The sequence below is a fragment of the Emydura macquarii genome, unplaced genomic scaffold (assembly GCF_026122565.2).
Source record: "Emydura macquarii macquarii isolate MOO-44397 ecotype Brisbane River unplaced genomic scaffold, CSIRO-AGI_Emac_v2 contig_2676, whole genome shotgun sequence".
Taxonomy (NCBI): domain Eukaryota; kingdom Metazoa; phylum Chordata; order Testudines; family Chelidae; genus Emydura; species Emydura macquarii.
Genome location: NW_027132813.1, coordinates 10,024,734 through 10,043,255, shown reverse-complemented (window position 1 = coordinate 10,043,255; position 18,522 = coordinate 10,024,734). Strand labels below are relative to the sequence as shown.

General features: G+C 40.5%; 1 protein-coding gene across 1 annotated transcript; it reads right to left on the bottom strand.

Annotated features, from left to right (window-relative positions):
- Positions 1–7,423: 7,423 nt before the first annotated feature.
- SDE2 (SDE2 telomere maintenance homolog) lies at positions 7,424–18,263 on the bottom strand. The gene is made up of 7 exons (XM_067564850.1): positions 17,943–18,263; positions 16,261–16,378; positions 13,716–13,827; positions 12,935–13,104; positions 12,032–12,143; positions 10,861–11,227; positions 7,424–8,326 (listed from the first exon to the last, which is right to left on the bottom strand). The coding sequence occupies exons 1-7, from the start codon at positions 18,048–18,050 to the stop codon at positions 8,111–8,113; spliced, it is 1,203 nt and encodes a 400-aa protein (XP_067420951.1). The 5' UTR covers positions 18,051–18,263; the 3' UTR covers positions 7,424–8,110.
- Between the last annotated feature and the right edge of the window lie 259 nt (positions 18,264–18,522).

The window sequence follows — 18,522 nt, the reverse complement described above, 5'->3', positions numbered from 1 at the left end:
GTAATCAATTATTTTTGTTAAGGTCCAAATTTTTTAGTCAAGGTCCAGACTCAAGAGAAACATTTTTCATACCACAATAACAATAATGATAATAATAAGTAAATAAAAAGATTTCTCAGTCTCTTCAAAAGCATCTGGTGGTCTGGATTTGGCCCACGGTCTGCCTATTGACTGCCCCTAGTCTACATGCACAACTTGCACTGGTTTGACTAAAATAGGTTTGTAAACAAGTTCTGTTAAACATATGTAAATCCTCTTAGGCCTTGTCTACATGAATAAATTTTATCCATTTAACTAAATCAGTTTTAGTTACACGAATAAGTTGCCTACATACAAAAGTTGTACCGCTTAAACTATACCGCTATAGTTTAAAATGGTGCAAACCCTCCAGCATGTCTTCAGTATATATGGGATAAACCACCTTTATATTGATAAGGCATCTTTATACTGGTATAGCTGTACCCACACTAGGCACCGTAGTGGTATAGCTATTGCATGGACAATGTAACTAAATCAGTTTATAAACCAATTTAGTCAAATTGATACAATTTTCTTATGTAGAAGGAGGAGGAGGGCCCTTAAATTGGTTAAAATTAGCTTATTACTTCAGGTAAATCTCACAAACCATTGTAAATTAAGTGTTCACACAGGGCTTTACAGCTGTTTAACCAAATTGATTTGAAAGAGAGTTTTAGTTAAAATCCAATGCAAGTTTTGGGTGTAGACAAAGCCTAATGTCCCAACCCTGCCATATGAACTTGCAGAATCAGCACCTCTTGTTCAGCTATATAGAGGGAAGAAGAGATATCCTGAAGGTTTGTGAAAAAGCCTAGAACAGATACAGTATGAACAATGGGAGTGTAAGCTTTACTTCACTCTGCTTCACAAGCTGTGCCTCAATCCTAATCAGAGGGATCACCTTTGCTGGTCAGCGGTTGTTCAGGGCTTGTCTACCATACAGATGCTATAGCAGCACAGTTATGGCACTGAAGCTATGGTGCTGTAGCACCATAGCAAAGATGCTTCCTACAGTGATGGAAAGGGTTTTTCTGTTACTGCCGGTAATCCATCTCCTTGAGCAGTGGTAGCTAGGGTGAGGGAAGTATTCTTTCATTGACCTAAATGTATCTATGCTGGGGGCGAGGTGTGCATAGCTACAGAGCTTCATACCTCTGAGCAACGTAGCAATGTCAATCTAAATTTTAAATGTAGACCAGGCCTCTGTCTCCACACTCATTCCTGCTGAGAGTGCCCATGAGGATGCCCCATATCTAGGAGGAACTGAACTGGATTTCAGATATTACTGCACACTAGAGGATTAGGGAAGCATGGACAAGATGTTAGCGTAACTTCCCCTTGTAGCATGTTCTTTTGCTGGTGGCAGTTAAATAGTTTCCCCTGGCTGCTCGAATCTAGGCTCTCTCTGTGCCTCAGATGACTTTCAGGGCACCCCAGAGCACTTCCTCTTTTCATTGAGGGATCATTTTTATGTTTAATGTAACATTTTATGTTCTAGTGAGTCTTTATATCATTCTTGTCTTCTGAAGCCTGCCAACTGGGCATGTAACATTCTGGTCCCACAGCAGAGAACACCCAAGGAGTGAAACTAAGACTATATCTACACTAGCACTTTTGTCAGTAAAACTTTTGTTGATCAGGGGTTGAAAAAAACCACACCCCTGACCAACATAAATTTCACTGACAAAAGTGCTGGTGTGGACAGTGCTATATCGGCGGGAGATGCTCTCCCATCAACATAGCAACCACCGCTCATTGGGGGTGAACAGGTATACGGGACACCTTACATTGGCACAGCTGCAGCGGTACAGCTGTGTCACTGTAAGGTCTATAATGTTGACATAGCCTAAATAGGCTAAATAGCCTAAATAGGCAGTGTTATGCCAGAGTAAGAGTGTCCACACACAGCTAATCAGGAACATTTAATCAAAAACAACTCCATGTGTAGACAAGTCCTTCCAGGCAAAAAAAACCAAGTGTTTCCCTTCTGGGGCAGAGGGGAACTCTGATCTATGCTTGTCTTCAATGGTGCTAGGATTTCACCATCAGTGTCAGGCCCCTAGTAAAACACATGCTTGGAAAACAAGACAAGCTTCTTTGTCTTGAGTGGCTGTTTGACCTGCCATAGTCCCTACAAGATGTCATTTTCAAATAGCTTCCCCCCCCCACTTGAGAATTACTAAAGGTTCTGTATAAGCATAATTTCAAGTCTGTCCTTTTTTGCCACGAAATATCCATTTTCCTTTTTAGTCATTATCTGCTCAATCTAAATAATTGCTCCTCATGGAAATAACAGTCATTACATTTTAAAGCAAATGGAATTATACTAGTGCTAATCTGCTGAAAGGCATATTCATTATCTTTAGATTACATACATATGTAAAAAGACAGATTTCCATGTGTTATAATAGATGGGCACTTAATTTAAATATTACAGCCTATGTGCAAATTGGCTTCCTATAAACCAGCAGAAGTTGTGATCATAGATTTAGACTTTAAGGCCATTGATCAGTCAGAGGTAATTAACACTAGTGAAACTGTATGTATATCTGTTCCTACCTCAGAGGTGTCATGAAGCTTAATTAGTGAAAGCTTGTAAAGCACTCCAAGATCCTCAGATGAAAGGCCCTGGGGAGTGCTAAGTGTTATTATATAATACTTCATGCTTCTACAGAGCATTTTTTCCAATGGCCTCATGTGTTTTCAGCTGTATTATTATGTCCATTTTACAGATGGAGAAACCAAGGCACAGAGAAATGTAATTACTTGCTTCATACCTCTCAACTCCACACAAACTCTAATACATTCAAACTGACCCTAGGAATATTAGCTCAGGAGTTCTAATGAAAAGTACATGTAACACCTCTAATAGTCCAGTTTTATACTGTTAGGAATAGTTTCCTTTCTACAGAGCAGGGGTGCCCACACATCCCGCCCACCAGAGCATTTCATAAGGCCCACGGCCTGCTTCAATACAATATGCTAATAGCGTCCAGTCATCATGTTTACATCATTTTAGTTTACACATGTAAATAGACAGTACTGTACATAGAAACGATCTATCTAAATATATACGAAAGAAGCTGAACTTAAAATATAAATCAATACAGGTGACTTTAAATCTTATTAAAATATGTAGAATGTGTTTGGCCCACACATAAGTGTGCTTAAGTTTATGTGGTCTTCCTGTACAATAAGATTGAGCACCACTGCTATAAAGCATATTTGCCAACAAGCTACTTGTGAATCCTAATGGCCACATTCTGATTTTAGGTACACTTGGGTAAATCCAGAGTAGTTCCACTGAATTACTCCTCGGAGTGGAGTTACTCTGGCTTTACAGCAGAGTAGCTGAAATCAGAAACTCTCTCTAGGTTTATGAGTTGGGCTAATATTTATTAACTCATTGTGGAGTCTAACCAATTTTTCATTAAAAAAATTAGCCAGCCATAAAAACAAAACTCTTCTGTACATGAAAATGTAACTCAGGCCTCTTTACTTACTTTATTTCCCTCTCCAAGCTGCTGTGCAATGCAACAGCCTTCCATGGTTATCAGTGCACAGTGACATCTAGTGGCAGAATGATGCTTCTCTGCTCTCATACTGTGGAACCGGCGATGTCTGTTAATATGGTGGCATTAGCAAAACAAGACTACAGAATGATACAAGTCATACAAAAAACACATCCTTTCCCATGAGGGCAGATGCTATAGCACAAAGCTACAAGCTAAGGAGTGCACTAGGAGAGTCCGACTGTGCCACTCCTCAACCACAAGTATTTGAGAGTTTTCTCTCTGATACTCTATGTATTCTGTCCATTGCTCTGCTTGTATTTTGTAGACAGTGTCTTTCAGGAATCCCAACATGTAGAGGTTCAGAAAACTGGGGAAAGAGAGGGACAAAGGGACATGATTGATGGATAAATGGAGATGGGGCACAGACCTAGCCAGATTGATACAGTGCTAGGCCTTCACAAGCAATCAGAGCATAAAGCAGCACTTACCAATTAGCAAGTGGACATTCCCCCATCCCGCTCACGTTTCAGGACCCACCACTAATAGTAATGGTGCTGTAATACCTGTGTATGAGACTGACAGGAAAAACATCCGAACAGCGAGAGCTGCTAGAGTTTGGGATAGTTTATATTATGGTGGAAGTCTCAGCAACACATAGACTAAAGCTGGGCCAAAACAATGGTGAATGACAGATAACAGGCTTGCATTCATGGTGGGTGAAGTGGAGGGGAGCTAGTGAAAGGTCAATTTCCACCATAAATTATTCTAGGGCAGACTTGCTAAACTCCTCTTGCTTTGACAGGCAAGTAACATAGCAAGAGAATTTTCTTCACAAACCAGCACCATAGAATATGCCTTTGTTATAGTGTTAGCTCAAGTGGTCAGCACCCAACTGTGAGCACCTGTGTTAGCCTATCTCACATGCATCCACACTGCTGCTGTACTCACTTGTCTAGGTTCCAGAACTTGTCACGACATATCCCACAGTTCTGCAGTAAGCTGTGCCACTTTAATTCTTTCCCAATGAATTTTGGGAGAACTGGTCTGTTTGTGCACACAAGGAAAAGGGTGGGAAAGCACTGGAGGACTGCTGGCACTAGAACTATGTGAATTACTAGTTTTTCAGTTCTGAAAAAAATATAAAAAATTGTTTAGGTTCACCTGAAACTACAATTTTCAGCAAATCGAGAGTAGAAAAATTTGTTTCCAGTCAAATTAAATGTTTCATTTAGATTGAACATTGAACTTTAACAAAAAAATAAAACTGAAGGAAATTCCAAAACAGTTATTTCAAATAAAACATTAAAAAGATTTATTTTGTAAATATAAAAAATAATTTGCTCTCTAAGTGCTTTTCAAATATTAACTAAGCATTACAATAATCATAAGATATCTCCTATCCCATTTGATAGATGAATAACTAAAATGCCAAGAAAACATATATCTTGGCAAGACCCACATATAGAAGCAGTGGAAAAGCCAGGAAAAGAACCCAAGAGTTACTTCTCAGGCTTCTGCTCTAACTGATAGAGAAATAATTAAACTTACTAGAGCAATATGACTCCTTACAAGAAACAACACTGCCTGTCCAATAATCCATGAGGGCAGGCCCACTGACAGCAATTCCAGGTCCCAGGGCAGAACAGTCAATGCCCCTCTCCTCCCCCCTGAAAAAGATGGCTGAGGGCCAAGTGGGCTTCCACCAGAAGTTTTTACTTATTTATTATGCGCCATGCAAGTTCTCAGGCGGCTGAGGAGGTGGCATCTGCTACTCCGCTTCTCAGGTCCCTTGGATTTCCCAGGGAGATTACTGAGGAACCTGGGAAGGAGAGTAGCAGATACCGCCTCCTCAGCCACTTGGAAACTTGCATGGCACATAATAAATAAGTTTGGCTCAAGAGAAGGGCAGAGAGGAAGAGCTGCGGAGGCCTCAGGGGAAGGAGGGTGTGGAGAAGAGGAGGATACATATCTATTCTCCCATCTGCCCAGGCCCTTTTAAATCACTGGGCCCCTGGACAATTGCCCCCCTTCCCCTCCCTGTCAGTGGGCCTGCTTGAGGGAGAGCAATCTGTGACTTTCAGCTACCTTTGGGAAATGCAAGCAGTACCATATAGGCCATGTTCGTGATGTAAGGCCATAGGCTTACACTGACTGTTCTAAAGCTGCTGCATGAACATTCTATAGCCTCCTGGCTAACTGGGAAAGAGATGGGGAGGTGAGGTTATTCCTAGACTAGAAGATTCAGTTTCTGATAACTGAATATAGTGAAGGCAGGAGCTGGAATAGTGAGATACAACCTGCTTATGTTAAAACACTAACTGCATTGAAGGTGGACTGGTTACCTTGTAAGATACCTATTTTCATATTAGTTACTGCAATCCTCAACTACATCTGCTTCTGACAAATAAGCTGCTCATAGAAGAGAGTGCGCTCTTTCCATTTTTCAAATGTGTCTCTGGGGCTGCTCAACCAACTTCTTTGCGTAATTTGAATATAAATCTAAACCATTTGCACTGAAGATGGGACAGGATGCTACTGAACATCTCCAACCCCAGCTTAGTATATACCACATAATAGCCACAGCCACACATGAGCAGCACTAGGTGAAGAACTCAAGTGGGTTTTGCGCAAAAATATACCCAAATAGTCTTCACCTTCCAAGTTGAAGTACTTAACTTCAAAACATAGTATTACAACTGCCCTCACTCTGTTTAGTATTCCCTTATTTTATGTGACACTTACCTTAGATTATCCACCCAATTTCCCCATGTTTCTGTAATTAAAAGCCTACCCTTCTGTACACAATAGGGTGAGCAGGAGGCACTTAATGAGATTGCCAACTGTGCTAGAAAGATTCACCCTTATGGGAAAGAATTCATGGAATATTTAGGACAATTATCAATCAGGAAATGCCATCATAGCAGGACCACTCTCATCTTGGAGACCCCTCCCATGCTGAGCTTTTGAAGATCCACCTGGCAAGAGCAGTTTCAAGCTGTATTGTTTGCCCAACACTTGAGTGTCCATCATGTACAGATTGCTTGTTGATACTTTACAATAAGCTCCATATTTTATTTTCTATAGTATTGCCTCTAGCTAATACAACTATATTTTGGAAGTCAAGGTAAAGAAGTGGCAGTCAATGCAAAAGAACTCCCAAACTGGATTATATCAGTGGTCCAACCTACACAGTAGTCTGGGAAAGAGGTTACAGCAGCCTTGGCAAGTAGTCATGAAAAGTGTATACCTGCAGAGGACAGAAACTTTCATACTCAGGCTGTAAGTGGAGTGCTTGCAGGATCACCAGCAGCTATGGTCAAAGTGTAAGTGCAGGAGGTCAAGATTACCCACTTCTGTTTTAAACTCCTGCATGCTGTCTTAATGATTTAATGCAACAATTCCACATGTTGACTATTCATTGCATAAAGGATCTTTCATTTGCTTTTACTGCTCTCTAAACAAAAGTGAAATAAAAATGGTAGAGAATATATATATATTTAATAGGAGGAAACAGGAAGAAAGACTACTCATAGGATCTATCCTGCTATCTGAAGACAATGGAAATTGCACCCACAAATTCATGGCAGCATGGGGCCCTTAGCCTTCCACACATGGCCCCTGTAAATTTGCAGGACCTCTTGTGACAGCCATTTCCACTACTGGGGTATAAAACATTATTCTAAATACCTACAATGATAGTGCTTCATCAAGCTCTCTAGAGAACATACTCTTGCTTTTATTAGGAAGACTTCTCACTAAGCTTCAAGCCATTGCTCCACATCTTATTGTCTTCCAATTAATTTGCCTCCTTCATTTGTATACCTACTTCAAAAGTATTTATAGAAGTGATGTCTTCTCCTTCCCCCCATTCAGTCTCTTCTACAGCTTCATAAGTAAAGATTCCTTTATTAAACTGCTTTTCATAGAAACAAAACGTATTTACACTGATAAGTTATATCACATACAGAAAGGCAATGTTTTCACTTGTTTTAACCTGTTATACTAAACACTTGACAGCACCACCAAGGCAATTCACAAATAGTGTATTATCCATATCTGATGTCACCCATACAACAGTTTTCCCTTTCCCTCAAGTCAGACTTCAGTTTTCAAGGTTGAAACACGTTTTAAATAAATGTCCACGATCTGAAGGGTATATCTGGACGAAATGGAGTGTTAGATTAAAGCAAATTAGTAATCCTATGTTAACTCCATTAGGTTGACTTTTACTTAATTGGGCACTGGCAGTGATGTGCATCCTTTTCTGGAAAGCACCATCACATCTGAACATCAGTTTCTTCTACCCTCCAGGGACACTGTGTGTGCTGTTAATTACATGATTTAATGTAGCTGTTCACGGTTTTAGCTCCCTTTAATATTTAACACTTACTACTTTGCAATTTACTCCGTGTGTTACGTTAACAACTGATGCTTTTATTAAGACTATTAAAAATGGAAATCAGAGTATCTATAGACATCAAATGCAAGTGGCAAGTTACAGAGTGACAGCAGAACAGAGAAGCTGTTTTTTTTGGAGAGTGCAGATATTAAATAGGAGATTAACAACAGCATATATTTTATTTCTTTTTCCCTTTAGAGGGCTTTGCAAACAGGGCCGGATCTATCTGGTCTTTCGACAGACCTCTCACTGAGAAAAGCCTCGCAGCTCTTTCCTGTAAAGTGCCTCCACATTTCAGACCCACAGCCATCAGTTCGAACTTCAGCGTCTCTAATCCTAGCTCTTCCATCTCAGCAGCAGAGTTGAATGCCAGCAGATCTATTCGTGTAGGCTCCTGTGGAGAGAACATGCAATGAATTAATTGTTTTAATAGATTTACAATATGGTCTTCTAGGCTTATGCTTATTTGGTCTTCAACAAGAATTCATGTTACAGAAGTCATCCAAACACTTTCAAAGTGTGACGATTTAGTTAAACATCTATGTACAGTAAGTGGGATATTTTCACAATTGAACTTGAATTCCAGTAACCTAAGGGTCCTTTCTGTGATCTACAGACAACTATATTTCTAAGTTATCCTGCCAAAATACCATGGACTAAACTAGTGGCCAGGGTTTAACACAGTCTGCTTGTGACAGAGGGCTGAACAAATTTGAAATAGGAACACAGATGACCTGTTCCTATCTTCTCATTCTTTGGAAATAACAGAAAAATAATCCCATGAACACAGAATTCTTAAATACTCAGCAGTTCAACAGCCTTATCCTTCAGTTGCATAGGCCATCCAATGCCCAGGACCTAAATCTACATTTTCTTAATTTAAAATATAGCCAAGATGAAATAGTCACCATCAGTAGTAGGAAAAGTGGAGGGGACAGCATACATTTCTATTGCAACCACCTTGAAGTTACAAGAACTGCAGATAAAACAAACATTCTCTTTTTATAAGGTGTTTAGGGGAGAGCAAAGCTCTAGGAGTGCATCTTTTCTCGACATTTAGCATAGCTAATACAAACCATGCCTCTGATGAAGAAAATCAGCATCTTCTACTTCTAGGAAGATTCATATCAATGCAATGTATTAGTATCCACTCAACCAGATATGGAATTTGGGCTCACTCTTACACCACTTATTAACAAGCATAGTGCTTCCCATGAAGCATCATGCTGGAGTTTTGCCAAAAGGGACTCAATAATAAACAGTCCCAGTGACGGAAATGAGACCACTCATTTTTCAGCCCAATACCCAGCATTAACTATTTACTTAAGAACAGAGTCTGATTCTATAGAGGATTGCACACTACCGAATACACATCAAAAAACTCCTGGCTGTCCCTTAGCACCGAATGGAGCTGATAAGAGGTCTCATTACTATAGTCACTACTTTTACAAAATGCAGTGGGCACTATCATGATATTTACCACCTGCAATAAGAATTGATTATGCAATTGGTGAAGTTTCCAGTTCTAAGATTAGGGAACACTGCAAATAATGAGGGAAAGAGTGTTGCAAATATCCAGTTTAAGATGGTGCCAACTGTGCACTAAGTGTATACTACAAAGTTTCGATTGACTGAACTAACACCTGTTAAAAACTAAAGTACATTTTGTGATGGGTTTTCCCTCATTCAATGTATGTTTGTTCACTTACTTGCCAACTGTCAAGATTCAATAGTTTGCAATGGATTTCGCAGTTAATGAAAGTTAGCAAGATTCAACTCTATGGAGGAACAAATGGTTCCAAACATATTACTGTTACTAATAAAGACTCTGCAGGAGTCAAACAAAGGCAGAAGAACTGGACTATTCTCAACTCAAGGATAGGTTTTATTACACTAACAGAACAGATCTGGCTGCCATCATTATTGGCAATTTATTCAGTGCCAACATGCTCAGTACTGAACATCAAGTTTTCATTGGCTAGAAAGCTAATCCAGGCCTCTTACACAGCAGATGAAAATTCGAAGTAATACAGTATGTCAGTTGTGTGGCTAAGAGCTAATGTAAAGCTGACTACTGTCAGTGATGTGACTGAATAAGCTTCCATAAGACTCTGAACTGCCCATCTTTTAAGGAAACATGAGTAGGGAGGTTACTCCATTGTGGAGGTAATGGATTCATTATTTCCTTTAAATCTTCTCTTCCACCATTGTTTGTAAACTCAAGAGTGGCACATCACATCCTTGCTCCCACCTCCCAGGAGCTGCTACTGTCAAATAGACATACTGCAACCAAATCTCACTGCCTGAATGAGAGCTGCAGTCTCAGCCACATCAGTATGGTGCTTGGACAAAACCACCTTAGAAGTGTTTATAAGAGGAAACCAAGATAGATGAACTAGTCATTGGCTTTTGTCTGCTCCAAACAGAAGACCCAAGGGACTAACTTCTAGCTTAGGAGACCTTCAAGGATGAATATTAAGGTCAACCTACACTTACAGGTGATGTGACTAAACCTGATAAAGTGAGCATGAAAATCTTTCATCTTGCCTCAAGAATTCTGATTGCTCTTTGATCCCTGCCTCTGACTGCAAAAGAAGACTACTGCATACAGATCATTATAGGATCTAGCATATCTAAACCAATTTGTTTTAAAGTGGTACATGCAGTGACTTGGGGATTGTTCTGAGCTGCTGTAAGGAGCTATTTAGAACCCACAGTGAGCGTTCTTTAGAAATATGAATTTTCACGAGAACTGTCAAGGCAAGTTAATTTATAGACCCAACAACTTTGGCTATGTCCCTTTATGTCAGTTAGGTAGGTCATTCACTAACTGAATGATAGAAAATGTGGTCCAAAGATAGATGATGGGAATAGAGGAAGAAGCAGCAATAGGTCCATCTTTAGACATTCACATTTAGTACTGCTTACTGTGCTTTGCAACTGTTGAGTTTCCTGTTGAGTAGCTGAAATGTTTTCTTGCTCCCCATCCTTTAGGATCTTAGCTGCTTCATTTTTTTCATCAGTTGCTGGAGTTTCAGTCTGCCCACTTGCAGGCACCTCCTCTGGTAGATCTTTTCCGATATCTTCTGGTTGTTCCTGTGATTTCTCAGTAGCATTAGAGGTTGAACTGTATCCTATGGAATCCTCTGAACTACTGGGACACTCACTTATGAGTTCAATCTTTTCAACATGGCTGCCAGTTGATTGCCAACTACATTCTGCCATGCTAGGAGAATCATCTTCACTACCACCATCATCTGAGCTCTCAGGATCCTCCAGTGCATCCACTCCCATCCTGTTACAAACAACACTGGTTACAAATTTTTAATTAAAAAGTCATTTTCCCTTTCATGTGCCAGACTTCCCCAAAAAGCCCCACTGTACAAGCCTAGCAAAAGAGAACTAAACTGGATTGTCTCCAGACCAATTTAATTCCCGCACTCAGAAGGGTAGAAGTAACTGTTACTGTAGATAACTCCAGGCACTCCCTCAAAAGCCAGATACACTTTCCAAAGCACTCCTAGTCAAGAATGAGATGAATCCACTACTGCCATGTGGCAGACCTTTAACCACAGGAACACCTTGCCCACGTCTAACCATTCTATTGCATCATTTTAAATAAATAATGGACTTTAAAAACTCATTTTGTTAAAAGAACAGAACAATGTATGATCCTCCCACTGTTTTCTGTACGAAAGATGACCAAATTGGAGCGTGAGAAGATTAAATGGGTCAAAAAAGTCTTCAGGTTACAAATGGTAGGTTTAATTATCCAGATGAATACTGATGAGGGCAAGGCAGCAGGACGCACCAGGATGTGAAGTAGTAGGAGGGAGAGAAGTGAGGGGCCAAAGCTCTATCAGATTAGATTTCCTTGGTTTCTGTAGAATTGTGGTAGTTATTCTATACCAACTATTCCTAAGTAACACTCACTTTCAGCTGTCTGGATTTTGCTGGTGATTAGTTAAAATGGTATTTTATTTTAAAACCCTTTATTTTTAAATCTGTACCACTGGTAAAAAAATTGATCATTATCCCATGGTAGTTATCTATTATCTTTCTTATCCTTTACAAAGCTAGTTCTAGCCAGAACACTTACCAAAAACATTGCTTTTTCCCAAATTTGGCTCCACTCTTTTCAGACTCATTTGGGCGCTTCCGACTATCTCTGGTTTCTGGAGACACCATTTTACTGGAAGAGGCCTGCATTCCTTCAAAGCAAAAGTTAAAAGTTTAGTACCCTTGCAGATCTATTCTACTCTAGATAGGTTATTATGAGATCACCAAGTCCACATAAGAAGATTGAGCTACTGAGAGCTTTAAAAGGAAAACAGGATGCTCTATGATTCAAGTTACTTTCCATAAATACATAAATACGGTCTTTCTTTAGCATGGTGTAAGGTGCTGGACTGAACGTCCTGAAGTGTGAAGTCTTCCACATAAACTCAGAACAGGCATGAACCTCCCAACAGGGTAAAAATCATTGACTAAATAAAATAACTGCAAAGGACACTTGTGTAATCCAAATATTTTATAGATTATATTCAATTTCTAAACTCTCCATAAAATTTGTTAATCTATGATTTTTTTACTACAAAAAAGTTTACATATGATTCTTACTACTAAGTTCTCATCACCATCTTCAGAAAGTTCTTGATAGCACTGCTGCTAACCTTGGAGTCATGTAGCCTACCTGTACGCTACCTTGGTGTAAAATGATATCTCACTTGTATCTATGTTGCAACTTCGCTGTGTAATATTCCAATTAATTATATTCAAAGGGAGGAAAAGCTAATTCCATCGGTTTTCATCAGTAGTCAAATTTAGTCTATTTCATCCAGATGAAACAGTGAAACGTAGCCCACCATATTTATGGTCAGTAACAATTTCTCAAATAGAGTTAATTCAAACTGCCATATTTTAATAGGCTATGATTGAAAATAGTCCTATGTTGACTGATAAGGGTTATTTATAAGGAGTCATTCCAAGTGCTCGGTAGTACCTTTAAGGACTGAATCCTCTAGCCGCTCAGCCATCTCGTGACATTGTTGTTGGTAGTCTGGATTAGTGAAAAAGTGCTTTGGTTCTGCAAGTTTACGCTGCAGCCTTTCCAGGCGTCTTTGTTCTTTTTCTGCTTCCCGCTCTGCTTGCTGCTTCACCCACTCAGCCATTCTGTAGAGAATAAAAGATCCAGGAAATAGGAACCATTCAGACATTTCAATCTTACAATAATTATTGCTTTGCAGTTACTGAACACTTTCACCCATTGTTGGGGACAGAAAAAGGAAGAGGAGAGGAAATAGGTGAATTAGTCATAAAAAAAGAATCACCCCACAGCAACTCTTGGAAATTTCACTACAGGAGGGAGGAAGGTTTATTTATGCAAGACAAACTAATGATGGGCTCCAAAGCTGGGTGAATATCACTGGCCTGCAGCTACAGGACAGTGTGCTTTGAGAATGCTATAATTTTTCTGTTGTGTGAGAACATTCTTCTACACCCCTGAGAAACACAAGACGTGCAGACAAATGTGTCACAAACAGGTTGCAGTATTGTCACCTTTAATTTGCACCAGCTATATACTCTTAAGCAAGCAGACAGTTGACTTCTGCTGGCTGCTATCCATATTGTGCTAAGGGTTTCAAAGAGTGAAAAGCTCCTTCTAATATCCATAAAGTTTCATTATTCTGATTATAAGATCCTCTTATTTGACCACTTCTGTTAACAATAAAATATAGGTAATTCATTTTATAATGATATTTCTGAGAAAGTAAATGCCTCACGCTTTTTCATGGTTAACATCGCGTAGTCTCCTTCCGCTAAGATCTCGGCAAGCCTCTCGATTAGTTGTCTTTTCAATTTGAGCACCAAGTGCTCGGAGCATAGATCCAAAACCTGAAAGTTACCAGAAGTCAGCTATAAAGCTCTGATAGAGAAATCTACAGGATTAGGACCATTACAGTTTTTAAAAGTAACTATTCCTCTTCCTCCCCACCCCCAATCAGAGATTTTGTCAACGAGACATAATATACTAGAGAAAAAATTTTTGTTAGTCCCACCATTGATCAGGAAAGGAATACAGAAAATTTAGCTACTTGCTTTCTCTCAGAATAACTTAGGCCAAAGGTGAGCTGTAAATATTTAACAGATACAATGTGATAAACTATATTATTGAGCTGAATGACTCAAACATCAAGTCAAAGAAAGGCATCCAAGGTATAACTAAGTTTAAACTAACTTTTAATTTTAACTCTCCTGAAGCTATGCCAGCTGGGTTCCTGAGCTACTGATATCCCTAGAATCTGTATTTCTGATACTACAGAGTCTCTTAGCGCAGAGGTTCTCAATCTTATGCAGTGGTTCTCAGTCTTTTCCATATCAGGACCACAGGACCTCCCCAACTGGACAACTATCATGACCCCCATATTGAGGACACCTGCACAGAGGATAGGAAAGTGATTTTTTGCAGGCTATAGTGTGAATTTTGCAGAATGCCAGAAAAAATTAATTGCATGATCGAGGCAGTCACATAAGGCAATGTTCTCTGGTGGAAACTCCGTAATGTTAAGTTCTATTTACAACTCTACCACTTGTTCTTGTCACTAGTCAAGTCACTTAACTTCTATCTCATAACCCCTCACCAGTTATGGATAATACTTACCTAACTACTACAAAGAAACAGTGCAGAGCTTTAAAGTATCATGTAAGTTGCAATGTCAGTGCAGAGCTATAAAGTACTATGTAAGTGCCAATTATTACATTATTCTTAACTAAAAGCTGAACAAAACTGTACTAGAATCCTTGAAGATCCTTGAAAAAATGCCATGAAAATTACCAAGCCAGACACCCATCCATACCATGAGAGTCACCTGTTCACTCACCTATTAAAACAAACTATTGCCATAGATTAATAGAATTTTGCAAAGCTGATTCCAAGCAGGCCCTTGGGAGGAAGTTGCTTATTATAAGTTCCACTGGATTTTATATTTTGAAGAGTACAGAGAACTATTTTCTAAACCTGGGCCAATTCTGCTCCCACTGAAGTCAGTGGTAATGCTCCCAGGCCCTAAACTTTTCAAAAAAGTCATAAACTTTTCAGTTTCTCTGCGACTTTGCCTGATTTGGAGTCAAATGGGATATTAAGCTGGCCTTCAGACCGGTATAGGTTCAGGCTTGTGACCAGTTTCCTTGTTTTATCCCATATTTTTATTTTAAAACCCAAACAGAAGTACTTGACAAGCCTAACCATGATTTGGAAAAATATTTAGTTGACCAGCCCCAGGAAGACTCCAATGGCATCTGTGACATCACAGAATGATGCATTCTGGGTTGTTACAGTAGAGTAGAAGCAGGCAGTCATGACAATGGATAAAGTTTGCAAGTTATAAACAAATACCAGTAGTCCGTTGTCTTCAGGTCGATTTAAAAAGTTACAGATGCAGAATTTACTTTCAATTCTGCCTAATTCTATAGATGAAGTGCAACAAGCTGGACTTGACTTCTGAAGCAAGCCCCCTTGATTTCTGTGGCATGCAGATAAATGAAGTTCCCCAGCTTTTCCTAACATTTTAAAATGGAAGCATTTATTTATCAAATATGAAAATATAATTAGCCCAGTGACCTGCTTTATTTTGTTATTAAATTCATTTTTATGTGCCTATATTTCAGTGTGTCAAAGGGGTGCATATTTTTGTACTGATGATGCATAATTTATTTAATGCAGTTACTGAGAGGAAAGTGAGTTATTTTGGCAGCTGAGCAGTAGGTAGCTGGGTCTTTTGAAACAAAGGACTGGGAAGCAATTTGAGTTTGTGGGATAAACACATTATAACTGAATCTTTCACTGATCATTACTTTAGCAGAAACAGATTATTCTGACATTTAAATGGTTTAGGTTCACAGGTACAATTTCAGATTGTCTGTGCTGTAGACTCAGGAAACCAGCTCTGCATCAGTTACACTCACTTCACATTTTATGTTCATATATTTTTTAAATGAAAGTTTGATTCTGGAGCAGGACTGCATGGCAAGTGGTAGATTCTGTGGTGAGTTTTATGACCATGGAATCTTAGAATAAAGGGGTTCTGGCTATCAAGGATTTTTTTGACTCCCAAGTTTGATTGTAGAATAAAATAAACAAAGAACCTCCATAGGTCATGGGTTAGGGTAATCTTTTCAAAAACATCTAAGTGACTGAGGATCCTAACTCCTGTTGATTTTCATTAAAATTTAGATTCTTAAATCCCCTAGGAGCTTTTGAAATCTAATACATTAAACATTTGACAGTTTTTTCCCCTATGCAGTAAAAGAACAGCATCAGCAACTAACCTCCTTTTCCACCACAAAGTCTTGGCTCCAGACTATAAACAACTCCATCCTGTAGCAAATCTTCAGAGTTAACCAGTCGTCCATTACACTTCACATAGACACTGTCCTCAGGAATGCCCTAGAAACAATAAAGTTCAGTCTATAAAAATGGAGTTTGATCAGCCTGAGTAATCCATTTTAAGAACACAATAAAAGGAGAATGGGCTTTTTTCCTCCTTTTTAGTAAGATATTAAAAATAAAGTAGAAGCTTTCCAAGTCCACAAACATTCACTGAATATGTAATCTTAAAACTTACAAACACATTTTTAAATCAAGTTACAGGTAATTCACCTGATGAACTGGAATTAAAGTACAAAATGCAAAGTATTTTTCCAATTTGAGTTTATAGTGAAGGTTAAAGATGCTTATAGAGTTTACATTTGCCTGCAAATGAATTCCACTGTTAAAATGCACTTTATATCACTTACTGGAGGTCTTTAAACTTTGTACCAACCAAAACAAAAAAAATAAAATAAGCACCTCCTCCACTCAGCTAGGGCAGTAAGAGGAAAGAAAGAAGATGCCCACAACCCCAGGATGTCAAAGTTTTATCTAGTGCATTGTCAACTCCTCCAGTAATTGTAAGAAGAAGAGATCAGAGTTTCCTGGCTCCCTGTGTGGTAACAATAGGTGAAGGCATAAATGTGCACACCATATCTGATGCAGTTTGCCAGAAAGAGTGAAAGATTTCACTGCTACCACTGGTAGATGTTGGGAGTGCAAGCCTGGCTGTTCTCACTACAACTATGAAGGTGGAAGAGAATAGAAAACTGAATTATTATTTTTTTTTTAAAGATAGCCTTTGGCTATAGCAGAGCATCATTCGTAATTGAGAGAAATAATGTTATTATATTTACGGCACCAGATGTGAACTCAGGAAACCTGGACTCAGTTCCTTATTCTGCCACAGATTTCCTTTGTGACTTCGGATACATCATGTAATATCTCTTCTGTCTCTGTGCCTCAACTTTTCCTTGTCTCTTTTGCTACTTAGATTGCAAGCTCTCAGAGGAAGAAACTATCTCTTACTATGCATTTGTACAATATTTAGCACAATGGGGCACCAATCTCAGCTGAGGCCTGTAAAGCCTACTATAATAATATATTGTTTTGTGCATATTAAGAAAAATGTCATAATCAACAGGATCCTACTAGAGATTAAATAAATCACTTCCTCATTTATTTGCTAAGACCCAAAACCAGGGTTTCCTCTGTTTTAATTTAAGTGTCAGTGAGATCCTGAAGCACTGCAAGGAGGTGCAGGTATGGGCACTGTTGGTATTGCAGTGATCTCCTCAACTATTGAAGGTGGGAGGGTCTGGGTGGAAAGGGACCTTCAAGCTCACGTCTTGGCTGGTCTAGAGATTTTCTAGTTTGTTAAACAAAAGCAAACCCTCCGGTAGCAGGCCTCTATTCCCCACAAACACACACACCGGTTTTGCAGGGAGGAAAATGATCCACCAGCAGGCCCAAGACACCGGGCAGAGGAGCACAGCGGAATCTCTAGGCCCCAGATCGGCATCATCTCTCTCCCCCCCCCACCCACCATCCCCTCTCCCCCGGCAGGAGCTCCCGTCCCCGCCCCGCCGCGGGACACCCCCCATGGGGCAGGAAGCGCCCCCGGCCGCCCTCCCGCTCCTACCAGCGTCCGGCAGCGAATGCGGAGCCAGTCCCGCACCGAGCCGCCCCCAGAGGGCAGCGGCACTAGCTGCGCCCGGGAAGCGGCGGGGTCCCGCACCAGCAGCGCCATCTTCCCCCGCTCAGCCCGGAGAGGGAGCGCGCGCCGCCCCAAGCCAGCCGCGGGTACGGCGCACGCTGATGACGGAGGAAGCCAACCCGGAAGCCGGGCACTAGTCACGTGGCGAGAAAGGGCGCGGGTCGCAATGGGCTGGCGCGGCGCGGCGCGCCGGGCGGCGGGGCTGGAGAAGGCCGATAAAGAAGGGCGGGCGCGGGCCGGATACAAGAGGCTGCTAGTGTTCGTCCGCCTCCGTCCTTCTGTGTGGTGGATGGGGGGGCGGGAGCCTGCTGGTGGGCCTGGGCGGAGAGGGGTCGGTCTGTCTGTCAGTCAGTCAGTCAGTCAGTCAGTCAGGGCGTGCTGCAGCCTCTGCTTTATCCTCTCTGCAGTCCCGTGAGCACAGGGCAGCTGCCTGCGTGGACGGAAATCTTCCACGTCACAAGCCCTGCAGGGGAGCTGGGATCGGCGCGTGCCGCGTCTTCCTGCA